At 37.9% G+C, this 18074-nt stretch overlaps 1 protein-coding gene across 1 annotated transcript; it reads right to left on the bottom strand.

Moving 5' to 3' along the window:
- Nucleotides 1–434: 434 nt before the first annotated feature.
- On the bottom strand, nucleotides 435–1403 carry LOC102483629 (taste receptor type 2 member 9-like). Its single transcript, XM_006164834.1, has one exon. It carries the CDS (start codon nucleotides 1401–1403, stop codon nucleotides 435–437), a length of 969 nt encoding a protein of 322 aa, XP_006164896.1.
- Between the last annotated feature and the right edge of the window lie 16671 nt (nucleotides 1404–18074).

Below are 18074 nucleotides of genomic sequence, written 5' to 3'. Positions count from 1 at the left end.
CCTTTCCAGAAATAGAAGGGACAGGGCAATTAATTAAGGACTGACCTTGGTTCAAAGAAGACAGTTTTACATGATTGATTTTATAGGAAGGATTGATGGGTACTATGATCTTTTCTCCACAACCTCTATCTGAAATTCTACTCAGTGAGGTCAAGGCTTTTGCTGGTACATGGTGGAAAGAAATGAAACTGCTTCACATTTAATCAATGACATAAAATATTAATGCAAGATTTAGATCCATTTTTTTCTGCAAAGATAAAGAAATAATCATGTAATATGATGATAATATTAAATTCAAAACTAAGCAAGACAGAAATGTGAAGGATCATAAAAAGTTCTTAGAATAATGATAGCTATTAATGATAGATAAGGAAAAATAAATGCAAACATGTAGGAGAAGGAACATGGGTCTTTGGTTAATTTTTCTTCTCCTTCTATGCAAAATACTCTCTTGGGGTCTCTAGATCAGAGGGCTTCCTTCCTTTGTGAAAACCCTTCAGAAACCTTAACACCCTCAGAAAAGCTTTCCTCAGCTTGTCGTTCCCCATTATCAGGACAAATGAATGACTTGATGGGAAAATGACAGCTATTATGCCACCAATCATAATCACTAAGTTTTTCTGGGAAAATAGAAAGTTTAAGGTTAGTATAAAAAGGACCACATAGTACACGACGAAGAGGAGCAGAAAGATGGCCACTGCCTTTATGGCCCTCATGTGAGCTTCAGTGCTCGGGTCTCTTGACCCTGTGGCATGAAGTTTCATTTGCTTGGTGTGTCTAAATAAGGAGAAAAGTAACAGGAATAATGAGATAAGGCAAAGAATAAAAGGGACAGAAGCCCCCAGGTTCATACTAATCTGTTTCATAGTATTTGGGGTTTTACTCATTTTGGAAAAATTACTTGAGGAAGTAATGTTTTCATGACTGGCCTTGAAGAGGTGATACCACATATCATCATTCATTGAGACACTAATAATTAAGGAGATGAAAACGGAAACCAGAAGAATCCCAAGAATAACTCTGTTTATCTTTAACTTTAGCCAGAGGAAAAATGGGTGAGATAAATTTGCTATCTTGAGTAAATAGAAGATGCTGAGGCAGGAAGTAAACCAGACACTTGTATTACTGGAAAATGTCCAGACAACATCCACCATATTCACTAGCGTATCACTCTCATATTTTTCTGGAGAGAACACTAGGATGAAACCATCAAAAGTTACTACACACAACACACAGATTCTGGAGATGGCCAAGATGATCAGGATGATGTCAATCAAGGTGATATCTTTCCTCTTGAACAAGCCAATGCAGTTGATTAGCACAATGAATACATTTCCCCAAATACCTATAGTTAATTGGCCAACTATCAAAATAATGTATATTGTTTCTGTTGCCCTTGACATGCTAGCAGAGAGGTCTGATTTTGAATATCACTGATGATGAATTGACTTTCAGTTGACCAGAGAAGAATGGCGTATAAGTCTGCCACCTAGGCCATGCCGCTGTTGTCTTTATCTCACCTCTTTATCAGCTGTGATCCAGTTCAAGAAGATAGCCAGGTTTGTTCTGGGGCAGAGCTGCCTAAATACTTCACAGATTGGAGCCAGTAATTTTCCTTTTTGTGCAGTCATGATTGAGAGGCTCTAAGATGCAAATGGAAATGGATTTGATTTCTTGGATTTGCATAATCTTTCTCATTTTAAGCCCTGTATATTTTGGATTCATCAATCTGAGCTGTTGACTAGGAATTTCAAACAGGAATCAATTACTTGGAAAGTATGGCTAAAATTTAATTTGGAGGTGGACTGTTTTGGCCTCCTTACCATCTTTGATGACTTACAAAGTAACCCCAACTGTAGTCTATTTTGTACAAATGCAGATTTTGAAGTTTAAAAAAATGTAAATTTAAAGTTTAGACAATGAATAATTTTAGCCTCAAAGTATTGCATTGGCTTCATGAATTAGGATAATGCAGGTCATAGTTTTCAGTTTTCTTGAACCAGAACAGCTACTTGACATGTAACTCTTTCACTTGTACTGTGAGAAACTGAGCCCTGAAGATCCTCTAGCTGTGCCAGCTATTACCCAGTTTGACCCCAGTAACTATATGCATGCGCAACCCTTACGGGTTAGTTAAAATAAGCATTATTACTTTCATATAGCCTTTTTCTAAGAATGGATATCCTTTACAAAAGCAAAACACTTTCCATTAGTTTTTTTTTTTTGTTTTTGGAGAGATTTTCACTATAGGGTGTGTGCGCTCGCCAGCCAGACAGAGAGACATAGAGACAGAAAGGAAGAAATCACCCCCCCAGGGGGGATGGTCAAGTTGCAATCCCTTCTCCTCCATTCTCCTCTCAGGATTTTGGGCACGCATGCACACGCGCCCGGCATGAGTTTTAAGCCACTGGGTCCAGGACGTGAACTGCGGTTGACTACGTGGGAGTACAACGACATAGCCATTATGCTAACTGCTGGTTCCCCCATTAGTTTTTTTTACTGTTTGAATACTTCTTTTTGGTGAGGAGCACTGCCTGATTCACAGCACATGCATCTCAATCCAAAGAACAATGAACCAAACTGTACAGATTTTTTATTTTTTTAGCAGTGACTTCCATGTTTCACTAACTTAAAATAAAATTTGGAGGCTTTCAGTCTTTGGTATAACTTGGAGAACTGTTCTATTCATATTAGAGGAAAAGGGCTCAAAGTGATTTTCAGCTATGTCCAGCATCATTTGCACATGTATTTTAAGACTGTTGGTAGAGTAACAGAAACTGAGTATAGGAACTGGAGATGAAGAATCACATCTATTAGGTGGGATTAAAAGCCAAGAATATTTGGGATCACAAGGTGTTGTAATGGTTACGATGTGGGACTCCCACGTAGTCAACCATGGTTTGAGTCTTGGATTTGGCAGGTTAAAAACTCACATGGGGTGTGTTTTGTGTATGTCCAAAATCACAAGAGGAGAATGGAGAAGGGATTGGGGCATGTCAATACCTCTTGAAGGTGATAGCAAAAATCTCTTAAAAAAAGAGGCCTCAAATATCTTTTTATATATTTAAGAACTGTGGGAGGCTGTGCACCAGTGAATATCCCTGGTTTCTCAGAGAGCAAACAATTACACAATGCCAAAGGCCATGATTGGCTCTCCTTCAAAAACCACACCTTCAAAGCCATGCTCTGATTGGCCACTTCCCATAGCAAATCAGTGAGCTTAGAATCCCTCAGGCTTGCATATCCGGCACCTCTTGATTGTCCACAAAAGCAACCAATCATAACCCACCTTTTACAATCCTTCATTCAACCAATCATTGCTCACCAGCATGTATATAACCATGATCCCTGGCCCACAATCGATAAAAGACCCTGAAGACCCTGAAGAGTTGTAACACTGCGTCGTCTCCAGAAGACCCTGAAGACTCTGAAGAGTTGTAACACCACGTCGTCTCCAGATGATCCTGAAGACCCTGAAGAGCTGTGACACTGTGTTGTCTCCAGACAACCCTGAAGAGTTATAACACTGTGTCATCTCTGTGCTGCCCACAATAAACGGATGACCCTGAAGAGTTGTAACACTGCATCATCTCCATGTTATAACACTGTGTCGTTCATCCCGCCTCTCATTCCTTCCCTCAGGAAACCTGTTCTACTGTCCCCCGGAGTCGGGACATGTGGCGCCCGAACAGGGACCCTGACCACAAAGGATCCAGTGAAGATCACCTGAGAAGAGGACAGAAGAGAATTGTCCTGAGCACTGAAATAAAAAGAAATGCCGTGGCAAAAAACAGAAGGGGACGGCAGAGAATCCTCCCAAGAAAGGACGGCAGAGAATCATCCTGAGAAAGGACAGCAGAGAATTGTCCAGGAGGGGATGGCAGAGAATCGTCCAGAGAAAGGATGGCAGAAAATCGTTCAGGAGGGGATGACAAAGAATCGTCCTGAGAAAGTATGGCAGAGAATCATCCTGAGAAAGGCCACAGAGGAGGACAGCAGAGAAACGTCCCGGTAAGTAACAAAAGTCGCTTACTCATAAGTAATAAGGGTAATAATGGGACAAGAGCTTAGTCAGGACGAACTATTTGTTCAGGGCTTAAAAGAAGCCCTTGCCACTATGGTCGATCTAACCAAGGATTCTAAAATTGAAAAAGAACAGGGAGAGGATCTTATTTCCCTAGATAGTGAGGAAGAAGTTAAAAGCCCTGAAGGCGAGATAAAACACAAAAATCCAAAAAAACTAAAAAAGAAAAACAACGTTAAGGCTCTATAAGAGCCAAAGAAAAACAAGTCATCAACTAGTTCAGAGGAGAAAATCCTAGAGACCGAGGCTGACAAATATAATAATCTCCAATGGTCACCCTTCAAAAAACGGCTGTTACCCTATAACACTACCGCCTCAGCACTGCCTTTTATTTACCCAAAATAAATATAATTAATAAAATAAAACAATTAAAAGAACTAATTTGATTAGAAAAAGAACACCGGGATCTAATACTTTGGAACCAAGGAGCAGGACTTTTAGCTGCTTGTTTTATTGCAATTGTACCAGGTTATATATCTCGGTCAGTAGCTGGATCCTTTGATAATGAAGGCATTGCTGTTTTTGCACTTCAGTTCACATACTACTGGTGGGTAAAATCAGTAAAAACTGAGTCAGTTTTTTGGACAATGTGCTGCTGTTTATCATATTTCTATATGGTCTCTGCTTGCGGTGGTTATATGTTTATCATCAAACTTATTCCACTGCATATGTGTGTTATTACTAATGCAGAGATATAGCAGAAGAGTCTACATAACATATAGCACTTTCTACATTGTGGGTTTAATATTATCCATGTAGATACCTTGTGTATCACAATTAGAGAAACTGAAAACCAATAAAGACAAAGAAACAAAACTAATTCAGGAATCACATACGACAAACTTTGAGACATTCCCTGTTACAGAAAGTACAGATCCCCAAGGACAGGTTTGGCGCTGTCACAGAGGGTTTGACTTTAAAATGGTAAAAGAAATTAAGGCAGCAGTCACCCAATATGGAGCTTCTGCTCCATATACATTAGCTATAGTTAAAGCTATCACCGAGGGCTGACTCACACCATCTGATTGGCAAATCACAGGAAGATCCAAACGTGCTATACAATTTGTTCCCATTCTGGCCACCCTGAGTATCACCACAGATACAGCTGCTGGCTCCACTGGCTTGGGTTATTCTCTCCATCTATGCCAAGTCACTGAGGGTCTTATCTCAGACCAACTAGATTCCCTGGCTGAGGTGGTTCTTCAAAATAGATGAGGTTTAAATCTCCTCCTGGCAGAACCGGGGTGGGGGTGTCTCTGTCTTGCTTTACAGGAATGCTGCTGCTTTTACAAAATACATCAACTCCAAGAATCTCTCCAACGACGTAGAAAACAACTCGCTGATGGTCCTGCCTGGAATGGTCTCCTCCTTTTCCTGCTCCCCCTACTTGGCCCATTCATTAGCCTTTTAATTGTTTGCTCACTGGGAACTGTTATATTTAATGGGCTCATGTCATTCCTCAAACAACAAATTGACTCACTTACTATGTGGCCTATCCAGGTCCACTATACTAGATTGGAGATGGAAGACCAACACCCCTATACTGGTCTCACCTGAGGCACTGAATTGGTTAGCCAAAGATGGGCAAGAGAGTCTGATGAACCCAATAACTGTTCAGTCCTTCCACCTAAGACAGGAAGCCCATCATAGCTATGGGACTCTCCAATGATGGGTAAGAATGGACATATGGTTCCATAAACGACTCCAACCTAAGACAGGTACAATTCCCCCAGGCCTTTTCCTCATCTCTCAAATTAAAACAGAGAAGGGGGGTATGTGGGAGGTTGGGCACCAGGGAACATCGCCGGTTTCTCAGAGAGCAAACAATTACACAATGCCAAAGGCCATGATTGGCTCCTGTTTAAAAACCTCATCTTCAAAACCATACTCTGATTGGCCACTTCCCATAAAGGCCATGATTGGTTCCCCTTCAAAAACCTCACCTTCAAAACTGTGCTCTGATTGGCCACTTACCATAGCAAATTGGTGAGCTTAGAATCCCTCAGATTTGCATATCTGGCATCTCATGATTGGTCCACAAAAGCAACCAATCATAACCCACCTTTTACAATCTTTCATTCAACCAGTCACTGCCCACCAGCATGTATTTGACAGACGACCCTGAAGACCCTGAAGAGTTGTAATACCACGTCATCTCCAGAAGACCCTGAAGACCCTGAAGAGTTTTAACACCACGTTGTCTCCAGATGACCCTGAAGACCCTGAAGAGTTGTGACACTGTGTTGTCTCTGGACGACCCTGAAGAGTTGTAACACTGCGTCGTCTCCGTGTTGTAACACTGCGTCGTTTGTCCCATCTCTCACTCCTTCCCGTGGGAAACCTGTTTGACTGTCCCCCAGGTCAGGACAAAGAACAATTTAGATTTATTTTTGGTGAACTCTTTGTACTTCTTATTCACTTTTTAAACCTTTTTTAAAACAATTTTTAAAAATCATTTGTTTATTTATTTTTAAATAAATGTTCCCACAAACATTTACTCTACATATCAAAAAGTTTTTGCTCATACTCCATAATTTTTGACAGTTAATAAACAACTTTTGAAATTTCAAAATACTGAATTTTAAAGATAATGCTCAAAATATTTCTTATAATTTTGTGGCTCTATAACAACAGAGACAGTATGGTTTTAAATATTTTTGAGAAAATATTTACATGACAACTACTCAAACATTTGAAAAGCAAATGCCCAGCACACAAGTCACACATAAATCTTCTCAATTCAGCCCAGCCTACTAAGTATTCTGTGACATAAAATCTGCTAGCAAAGATCAGTCTGTTTTTCTTTCTTTAAAGTCTTCCTCAAGATAATCCTCTGGTTGTGGTTGCTCTTTTGCAGTATCTACTGATTACAATGCTGGACTGGAAATGTCCAGGTTATTTAATGGTACAAATTCTTTCATATAGCTTCTATAATTCTTTCTTCCAAGCAGAATTGTTTAAGGTGCCAGGTCGTCTTTCCAAGAGCTCCCATTGACTTACTTGAGATCTACCTTAATTCTATAGTTTTCGGATTAATCTTCAGGTATGACATTCCAGTCAAAGCCCTGTCCAATAAAGAGTATTTCCAATTTCTGATTCAATGCAACAGGTATTATTGAACTTATGCAAATAACCATTATGCCACAAAATAAGAATACTCCCAAATATTTTCCAATTACAGAGGAGTCAGGAAAAAAGAAGTTTATGTTTTCATTTAAAGAAACAAAGAAACAAAAAATAAATCATTTTAACAAATTGCTGAACCTTTCAACAGCTCAAAAGAAAGCAAAATTCCTAAATTGGGAAAGCAAAGCATAGTAAAAATAAATCAGTAGTATTTTACTCAAAAATCATAAAATTCGGTCTTACATTCAATCTCTTTTCTGTTGAATATGCAGTGTTACTGTGGCCCAATCTTTCCGTTTAAATCCTGGAAGTTATCATTCAATTTTATTATTGATACTCCTTGTCACTAGCATTAAGTTGGTCATTTGCTTAGTTGCTTTCAGTTCTCTTATTTCTTTATGTGTCTTTAGTTTTCCTGGCAGAGCATTCCTTTCAGAACTTTTTGAAGAGTTGGTCTGGTGTTGGTAAATTCTCTCAGGTTTGAGTTATCTGAGAATGTTTTTATCTTTTCTTTCCAGATGAAGGAAAATCTTGCCAAGTATAGTATTCTTGTTTGAAACTGTTTTTCAATTAAGACTTTGAATATATTTTCCCATTCTTTCCTTGCTTGCATTATTTCTGATGAGAGGTCCGATGATAGCCTGATGGGCTATCTTTTGAAAGTAACTTGATGTTTCTCTCTTGCCAATTTTAGTATCTCATCTTTGTCTATGTATTTTGCCAATCTGGCTATGATGTGCCTTGGAGAAAATCTTCTTGGGTTGTTTCTATTAGGAGTCTTTTGTATTTCTTGGGTCTGGATATTTGAATGCCTCTCTAGATTTGGAGTTTTCTTCTAGGCTTTCATGGATGGAATAGATTATCAATGCCCTTATTAGTTTCTTCACCCTTTAGGATACACATTATCCAGATGTTTGAGTGCTTAATGATGTCTAGTATTTCTCGTATAGTATGCTCTTTTTTTTTTTTTTGATTATTTCCTCAGTTTTTATAGTTGTTTTTACTAGAGCAGAGGTTTTTGCCTTCAACATCTGAGATTCGATCTTCTTCATCTGCTTTTAATACTTTCGTGGGAGGTTTTGATTTCTTGAATTGCAGCCTTCATCTCTCTCTCTCTCTCTCTCTTTTTTTTTGAGGTTTTTGCTATAGGGCGCATGCGCTCACCAGACAGACAGAGAGAGACATAGAGACAGAAAGCGAGAAATCACCTCCCGGGGGGGGGTGTTGGTCATGCCTCAATCCCTTCTCCTCCATTCTCCTCTTGGGATCTTGGGCATGCACGCACATGCGCCCAGCGTGAGTTTTAAGCCACCGGGTCCGGGACGCGAACCGTAGTCGATTACATGGGAGTCCAGTGACATAGCCATTATGCTAACTGCTGGTTCCCACATCTTGTTTAGTTTTATCACTATGAATATTATGAACTCTCTATTCAAGATTTTTACAAGTTCTACTGTACTGTCTGTGGGTGATGACAGATTGTTTATTCCCTTAGGGTAGACATATTTTCTTTCTTTTTATTTTTTCATATTTCTTGTGCCTCTGTGGTGATTTTTGGTTATTTTGTGACAAAAATCTCTCCTCTACTGTGCTTTATTTTGTGACAAAAATCTCTCCTCTACTGTGCTTTGCATTCTGGTGTCCACAGAAAGAGATTATGAGTTCAGATTTATAAAAATAAGTGTCTTCCTCAAAGCCGGAGGATCAATAAGTGTTGAGGATTTCAATGACTCAAAGTATTCAGATGCTTGGCTACTGTGCACCTAGGCCTATTTAGATACTCCGTGCATGGACAGTGAAGAGCAGGGTGGGAAAGTAAGGTTAAAAAAAGAAAAAAGCAAAACGAAAAGAAAAAGGAAAAAAAAAAACTAGGCCAAAAAGAACAACAAAAAATTTACTTTTAAAGGTAAAAAATTAAAACTGCGAAAACACTAGGATGTACCTCAAACACCAGGATGTACCTCAAATTTAAAATGGCTTCTGAAATAAGCAAGAGAAAGAAAAGGACTGCAGTGAGGAGAAATGGTTTAAAAATTAAAATAAATTAAAATAAAAAATAAAATAAAATAAAATAAAAATTTATATATTGAGGAATATGAGACAGACAGATAGACAGACAGAGAGGACAGAGGTTGCCCTACCTTGTCTGAGTATTTCAGGAGTCTAGAAGATTTTTTTTAACCTTTTTTTATGAATTTCAGAGGTTCTTATATAAAGGACAGAGAGATATCAGAACTTCTACTATGTCACAAATTGACATTATTTTTCTAGTTGACCACATGTCATTTACCTTTTTCTTACTTTTTTAACATGTAAGCAGAAGTTTCTAATTCTATATAGTTATATTTATTTGTTTTTCTCTGGACTTTGAGTTATAGTTAGAAAACCTTCTCCATTAAAAGTCTCAAACTATACATATATATTTATATATATATGTGTGTATATATGTATACATATATATATATTTCTCCACTACTTCCATTTTTTTATATTTTAAAATTAATTTGACATATACATATTCATACATACTATACTTTATAATAGAGATGAAAAAATCCTATAACTTAGTGACACTGTAATCTTAAGGCAATAGTACAATGCATTATTCATGTTTGTGGGTTAAACAAACTTATTGTCATAAGAAAAGCTAGCACATATAATTCATGCTGTACATAATATGTGATAGGGATGATAAATGATTATGTTATTAGATTATGTACTTACTATATTGTTTTTTATTATTATTTGTGAGTGTACTCCTGTTTATAAAATAAAAGTTTACTGTGAAACAATATGCCACGTTTTTCAGCAATAGTCTAATACAATTTGTCCTTACTCTGTTTGCTAATGGCATAATATTTTCTTGTGCTTGATTTATTCTCATGTTGTTTGGTTTATCATGACCCTTAAACACAGGCTAGTCTATATAGCCCATGTGTGCTGTAGAGTATACCATCTTTTGTGTAAGTACTCCATGATGTTCACACACTGACAAAATTACCTAAGGACATATTTCTCAGATCATTTTCTCGTTGTTATCCAACCCATGGCTCTCTCTCTCTCTCTCTCTCTCTGTGTGTGTGTGTGTGTATACCATTGGGTGTGGATCCAGCTTTATTATTCTAGAGATAACTGTCCACCTCCAATAATATAACATTTATTGACTTGATAATTAATTTCCTCCCTTGCTTTTTTTTTTTTTTTTAGGTTTTTCCTCTAAGGTGTGTGTACTAACTAGAGAGAAGCAGAGAGAGAGGGAAAGTGAGAAATCTTCCACCTGGGGGACGACCTTGCCGCAATCTCTTCTCCTCCATTCTCCTTCAGGATTTCTGGTATTCACATACACCCAGTGTGTTTTTCAAGTTGCCAGGTCCAGGACTTGAACTATGCAGTCAGTCATGTGGGATTCAGCACCTTAACTACTACACAACTGCCAGACCTTATCCAGTTGTTTCTGCTCACATGACAAGATGTCCCAAGACTGGGCTGGTACAGAAGCTTAATTATGCTACCCAGGGCCAGGAATCTTTCTATCTTTATGTCCACCACCAAACACATTGACGCTCACCTTCCTGTTGTGGTCCCATAGTGCAAGACGGTTGTTAAAATTTAAGGTGTTTCTGTCTGTATTTCAAGTAGTAAGAGTGGAAAGAGTAACAGTAAGCATGAAATGTTAAAAAAATGTTATGAAATATTATGGAAAATAATAAATGTAAGTATTATGTGACAGGTATTTGCCAGGTGTACATGCATGTATAGACAAAATCCCTAAAGAAGAGAGACATGGGGAAAGAAGGTTTCAGAGTGACCTTGTCCCACTGGGGGCTGCTTTCTCTCTCTGTCTTTCTTCCCTTTGTCTGTATCTCTGACCCTCTCTGGCAAGTACATGTGCCCTCTGGCAATACAAAGTAAGGAAAATAAAATTGCAAAAATTTAATTCCACAGAAGGCAGGAGAGCATGAGATCAAAAGCACAATTGAACAGAGTAGCTTAGAACAAGAAAAGATATGCCTTTTTATTCAGATGAGAAAGGGGGCAAGATAATTATAAAACATTCATTAACTTTAAAATGTAACAGTTCAATTCAACAATTCTTTACTGAGAACTTTTCAGGTACCAGGTCTCTGTAGATTGATAGAGATTACAGAATAAATGAGAAAAGTTTCCTCCTTTAAAGGGTATTCAGCCTAGTATAAACACATGTAGAATGTTAAGTATAATGACTATTATAAGTTATATAAATGACAGTATCAGCAACTTGCAAAAGTTTTGATAAATTTCCTTCTGATGGGAGTCAGAGGAAATGTCTCAGAAGTAATAGTAGACCTAGCTTTTAAAGAATAGCTTAGATTTATTTCTCTAGGAGGAGGGAAAAAGACTTTCTTGTTGAGTATTCAAGACATAAAAGCTATTGGGTCAGCAGGTGATATGGAAGTTAATGCACCAGATCCCACGTGACTGACTGCTTGGTTTAAGTCCCAGATACAGCAATTTGAAAATAAAGCTGTGTGCACTTGTGTGTGCATGTCCAAAATCTGAAGAGGAGAATAGAAGAGAAAGGATTGTGGTGTGACTCTCCCCTCAAGAGGGTGATTTCTCACTTTCCTTCTCTCTCTCTCCCTCTCCATCTCTGTCTCTCTCTGGTGAATATACTCACACTACAACAAAAACTAAAATAAAGGAAAGATAGAAAAACTATGAGAATGTGTATGATGGTAACTTTTTAGGGAATAATGAGTAGGCTAATTTGATTATTATGTATAGTTATAAGTGGATAGAGTAGCAGCATATGAAACTTAAAAAGTCAGAATCGTGAAGCAGCTTATATAGGATGAGATTCAATTTCACTCTGTAATATTAGATGATTGAATTATTTTATTAGTAAAGTTAATATGGTAACTTTGCTCACAGCAGATAGTTTGAGTTCTTTCTTCATAGCAGAGATATCTCTTAAGAAACTGACCCAAATAAGAACCAATGAAATGATTAATAAGTTTGTTATGATTGCTATAGTAAGAGGAGGAGCTTGAATGAAAAGGGATGACATTGACAGGCAGGATTATGGGAATGAAAGAAGTTGAGAATAGATTCCAGACTTCTGACTTAAGTGATTGATAGCAGGTATGCACATTAATAGATGTTAAAATATGCAAAGTTGAGAAGAAGAGCATGTTTGCATGTAGACCCGCAAGTGCAATATCATTGAAGTTAATGTTGTATTTAAGGCCCTTGGTGAACACCAGGCAGTGCCATTTCTCATAGAGATACAGACAAGTTCAGAAGAAAAGTAGAAACATTACCGTATAAGCCACAGCACAGTGGGTGAGCTGGGATTGCCTCAGAGGTAATAGTCCAGTGCGTAAGGAATAAGAACAGAGACGGAAGCTGGGAGAACATGAGGCTTCTCAAATTTTGTAGTGGTATTTTTATTTGGATGTATACTGTTCCATTAGATGATAACTTCTATAGAGACAAAGTAGTGTTTATTTTGTTATTATTAAATAATAAATATAGACTCCGACCCCTACTTCTCCACAAGGATTCATTCCAAGATCCCACAATGGATGCCTGCAATCATTAATAGTATTAAACTCTATACATACTATGATAAAGTCTAATCTGCAGATTATGAACAGTAAAAGATGAACAATAGCAGTACTAAAATAGGACAATTAATGCAATGTGCTATAATAAAAATGTTGTGAATGTGGCCTCTCTTTATCTCAGAATAATTTATGATATTGTACTCACCTTTCTTATTTTTTAAAAAGTGCTGTTAGATCTCTTTATTTTAAAATTTAATGTAATTTTTTTCTTTATTTAAAAAAAAATTTGGGGGGAGGTTTTTGCTATAGGGTGTGTGTGCTTGCCAGAAAGACAGAGAGAGACAGAGAGACAGAAAGTGAGAAAATCATCCTCCAGGGGGGATGGCCACGCCACAATCCCTTCTCCTCCATTCTCCTCTCGGGATCTTGGGCACGCACGCACATGCGCCTGGTGTGAATTTAAGCCACTGGGCCGGGGACTAGAACCGTGGTCGACCACATGGGTGTGGTCGACATAGCCATTGTGCCAACTGCTGGTCCCAATGTGATATTTTTTTTAAATGTTAAAGAGTGTGCATATCCAAAGAGAGGAAGAGGAGAGAGAGAAGCACCTTCCCCACTACTCAGTTACACTGCAATCCCCAGCTTGTCTTCCAGCTGGTCAGGATCCTGGGCATGCATACATGTGTCCAGCATGTTTCAAGCTGACTGCGTTGAGGACTTGAGTTTAACCAGCATGTGGCTTTCACTTCATTGTGTGCTACAGAGGCTGTGTAACTTAATTTTTAATTTTTTTTTACTAACCTCTAGAGAAAGAAACAATGGAAAGCAGAACCATGGATAAGTGAGGACTATTATATCCAATATCTAACACAGTGATGTCAATCTAATAAGCACTTATTAACATTTGTTGAGTAGCTTTTGTAAAAGTTTATATATTTTTTACTTCCATGAGAAAGAGAGAGAGACAGAGCACTCCCAACAGTATACCAACATTGCAATCCTTCCCAGATTCAGTCAGCCCCAGAGCATGGGGCAAATGTGTACCCAGACTACTTAGGGAGGTCTGTGAACTTAATCTGTAACCTTCCCATGTAGGATTGCTTCACACCGTTACTTTCTATTACTCTAACTGCTTGCACAGAAATCCCTGGTAACTGACCACCTTTAAAAAGACTACTCCAACTTCAATTGGGGCTACAGTTCTGACTCTTGGTCCCTACTCGCCCACCCCAGCCTCAGACTGTAGTTGCTGGCCAGCTAATAAAGACTCCCTTTAAACTTAATCTGATTTTGGTGGTCGTTCATTCAATAGCACTCTACAACAATTGATCTACGTGTAGAGAGAAGAGGCTGAGAAATGAATTTATGAGGATTGTTTTGGACAGAGCTCACCCCTCTAGTCTTTGCCATTACTAACAGAAATAATTGAGTAATGAATTTCTCTTGAAGTCCAGAGAGGTGAATTAAGGTAAACTACCCAGGAGATTCATGGAAATTTCCTGAAACTGGAATAATTCATAACAGCTTTCATCTCCTCATGATGTGATGTGCATATTTAGGTCCACTGCATATGGTAAGCAATTTGTACTTTGCACAAGGGTACTTTGGTAAGGGTGCATATAGAATTAGAAATTCAGCCAACAGTGAGCCTACTAAACTGTGAAATGGCAGGACTGCATCTGCACAGAGATGTCTTTCTCTCATTTGCACAAATGTTCTATAGGAAATAGCTATGACCCTAGGCGTGATGGGTACGTTGGGATAGTGTTCGAATCTTCTTTGAGCTCTCTGAGGGTTGTTATTGGCAGTGGCCTGGTAATGACTCACAGATAAATTAAGAGAATGGGCTAAGGTGGGACTGCCCTGAATCTTAGAGATTTTCAGTGCAAATGATGGGTGTTTCCCACAAACGAGATAAGGGTTAGTGATGAGAGAGCTCTATGAGTCATCTTAGATCCTAGGTATGAATGCTAACTAGACAAGTGATGGGATCTCAGGAGAAAAAAACAACTGCTGCTATATTGTAACTGATCTGGGACTTATAGTAATACTGTATCAAAAATAAGATCTCTAAAGAAGTCATGCAAATATTCTCAGTCCATTTTGTGCTGTTATGACAGAATATCACAAACTGGATAATTTATAGTAAAAAGAATGTTTTTGGCATATAGTTCTGGGAACTGGGAAGTCTGAGAGCACGTCACTGGCATCTGCTTGGCATCTTGCAAGGGCATTCTTGCTGCTTCATCTCATGGCAGAAAGCAGAGGAAGAGAGTGAGGGTCAAAGGAGAAGAGCTGAACTCATCCTTTTTCATCAAGAACTCAACTCACTCATATTATAATTAATTTACTCCCTTGATAACAGCATTCATCTACTCATGAGGACAGAGTCTTTATGACCTACTCACCCCTTAAAGCTTACCTTTTAACACAGTTGAATTGAAGATTAAGTTTCCAAAATATAAATTTGGTGAGATGATATTTAAACAATAGTATGGTCTTCCTGAAGAATCCACCAAGTGTAGAATGTGTAAGGTTAACTTATGACAATGCCAGTCAATTAAAAACTTCTATGATTTTCTTTCCTTTCTTGCCTCCCTTGTTTTCACCCAAATTCAGAAGTTGTCAAAAAGAGGTACTATTGAGTTGGGAAGTAGGTAAGAAAGCAAAGAACAAGAAGCTAAACACAACCCCTGTCCAGCAGACAGGTCACTTGTGCACAGAAGACACACATATGCTACAGCAAAAATCTCTCTCTGTCTCTCTCAAAAACAAAATCCCATCTTTAGGTTTTTCAGCTTTATTGATCTAAGTGTAGAGAGAAGAGGCTGAGAGATGAATTTATGAGGATTGTTTATGGGTGAAAGAAAAAAGAGCTGTGATTTTTGAATGAATATAAAACTATGACTATTACACAGGATTGAGTATTTTATTTATTGAAGTGGGACTATGCTCTGTTGCAAAATGTTTATTAGTGTGTTATTATTTAGGAGTAATCAGAAAAGTCATGCAACTTCTTGACTTTTACTTAGAGAAAGGAGAAACCTTTTCTTCCTTTGATTGCATTTTAAAGAGATAGTTTAGACATGAATAATTCTATTCCAAGAAGACTCCTCCATTGCAGCTGAGAACTAGTGCTTTCAGGGAATAAGAGAAATGAAGATTATCTACTGATAATTCAGCCTCCAGTTCCCAGTATCAAGTGGTAGGGCACCTCCTGTATTCTTGTCTCTGTCCCTCTCTGTCTCTTTCTGCCTCTCTGTCCTCATTTTTTGGTAATAAAGAAAGAAATTTAAGGTTAAAATATTCCCTTGGCTTTCAGATCCTCCTTTATCTTGCTAACAATCCCCTTCCCCCACTCCCATTTAGGAGAGGCAAGGGGAAGGCCTTCAGAAGACTTCTCCATTGCAGCTGAGAACCAGTGCTTGCTGCGTGGTTTTCATTTTTGCTTTTCAAAGAAAATATTTTTTTTCTCTTTTTCTTTCTTTTTCTTCTTTCTGTCTTTCTTTTCCTTTTTTTTTTTTTTTTGAACTCATCACTTTGCTGCTCAGTCTCCATGCACTGAATGTCTAGTCAGATCTAAGAGAACTGTAGCCAAACATCCAAAAAAACATCCAAATAATATTAGGGTCAACATAGTCCTCAGTAGTGACTGGATCTACTGCACAAAGGGATATAAACAGAATGGCAGAGAGATCGCAGATCATCTCCTCCTGCATGCCCCTGAACATTCAGATTGAACTTCTAGAAATTAGGAAGAAATCGATAACATTTATGCTAAACGATCTATAACCCTAACTGAAGTAAAGACACTCTCCAGCTTACAATGGGTCAACATAATTTTTTACTTTATGATGGTGCAAAAGTGATATGCATTTGGTAGAACTGTGCTTCAAGTAGCCATGCAACCATTCTGTTTTTCACTCAGTAAGTATGCAATAAGTTGCCTACGATATTTAACTTTTTTTTTTTTTAATAAAAAATCCCTTTGTGTTACATGATTTTACCCAGCTGTGGGCTAATTCAAGTGTTCTGGGCAGATATAAGGTAGGCTAGAGTCAAGTATGATGTTCAGTAGGTTAGATATATTAAATGCATTTTCAACTTCTAATATATATATATTCTGTTGGTTACATTTAGATATATTTTGGCTATAGGACCGTGTGCACTTATGAGAGAGACAAATAGAGAAACAGAAAGCAAGAAATCACCCTCCAGGGGGGATGGCCATGCCACAATCTCTTCACCTTCATTCTCTCAGGATTTTAGGCATGCACGTACATGTGCCCAGTGTGAGTTTTAGGCTGCAGTGTTCGGGACTTGAACCATGATGGACTACATGGGAGTACAGTGCTATAACCATTACACCATCAGCTGGTCCCAATAGTTTTAACTTATGATGCATTTATTGAAACATAACCTCATTGTAAGTTGAGGAGCAGCTCTATTTGGAAGGTACTGATCACACTATTCCTTCTCCAAAAATGTCTGTCTACTGTAGAGTAAATTTCAATTTGTTACCCAATACCTTCCAGAATCTGGAACTAGCCTATGTTTCCAACTTTATATTTCTTTAACTTCATTTTATCCTTTCTGTATTATTTGGTGTTCCTAAAACCTCAAAAAAATGATATATGTATAGATTTAACTTGGGATTTTGTTCTTTTATTTTCTTGTAAGTGAGAGGGATTTGTTTTCTGATGGTTCTGAAGATTCAGGGAAACTAGAGGTTTGCTATTTTCAACTGCATCCACTTAAGAATCCTGATCTCAAGGTCAAGGGTTCTACCTTTTCAGGTCAGGGCCATGATTTTGACATAATTACTCCAGCAATTACTAAACCTACATTATTTTATATTTTATTTTTTATTTCTAGAGAGAGATTTTTGCTACAGAGCACTTGTACTCACTGAAGATACAGAAAGAGATGGAGAGAAATCACCCCCAGGGGGGATTTTCATGTTGCAATCTCTTCTCCACTTGGGATTTTGAGCATGCATGTACATATGCCTGGTGTGAGTTTAAAGCTGCTGGGTCTAGGACTTGAACCACGGTCAACTATATAGGAGTCCAAGGATATGACCATTATGTCATCTGCCATTATTAATGTGATTCACTCTATTGAATCATTTCAATTTGTGAATTCACTATATCATCCAACTTAAAAAGCAATACCAAGGAAAACACTAAATTGCTACCTGTTTTCATGTTTCATTCTCTGTTCTACTTAATAACAAAACTTACTAAAAATGTTATATATTCACCATGTCTCTGCTTTCTTATTATTTCCCCCCATTAACCTTTTCTGTAAGCTTC

Source organism: Tupaia chinensis, unplaced genomic scaffold (genome assembly GCF_000334495.1).
Source record: "Tupaia chinensis unplaced genomic scaffold, TupChi_1.0 Scaffold143728_1, whole genome shotgun sequence".
In the NCBI taxonomy this organism is placed as follows: Eukaryota; Metazoa; Chordata; class Mammalia; order Scandentia; family Tupaiidae; genus Tupaia; species Tupaia belangeri.
Note: the sequence above shows the minus strand (reverse complement) of the source record. Positions and strands in the feature narration are given on the sequence as shown.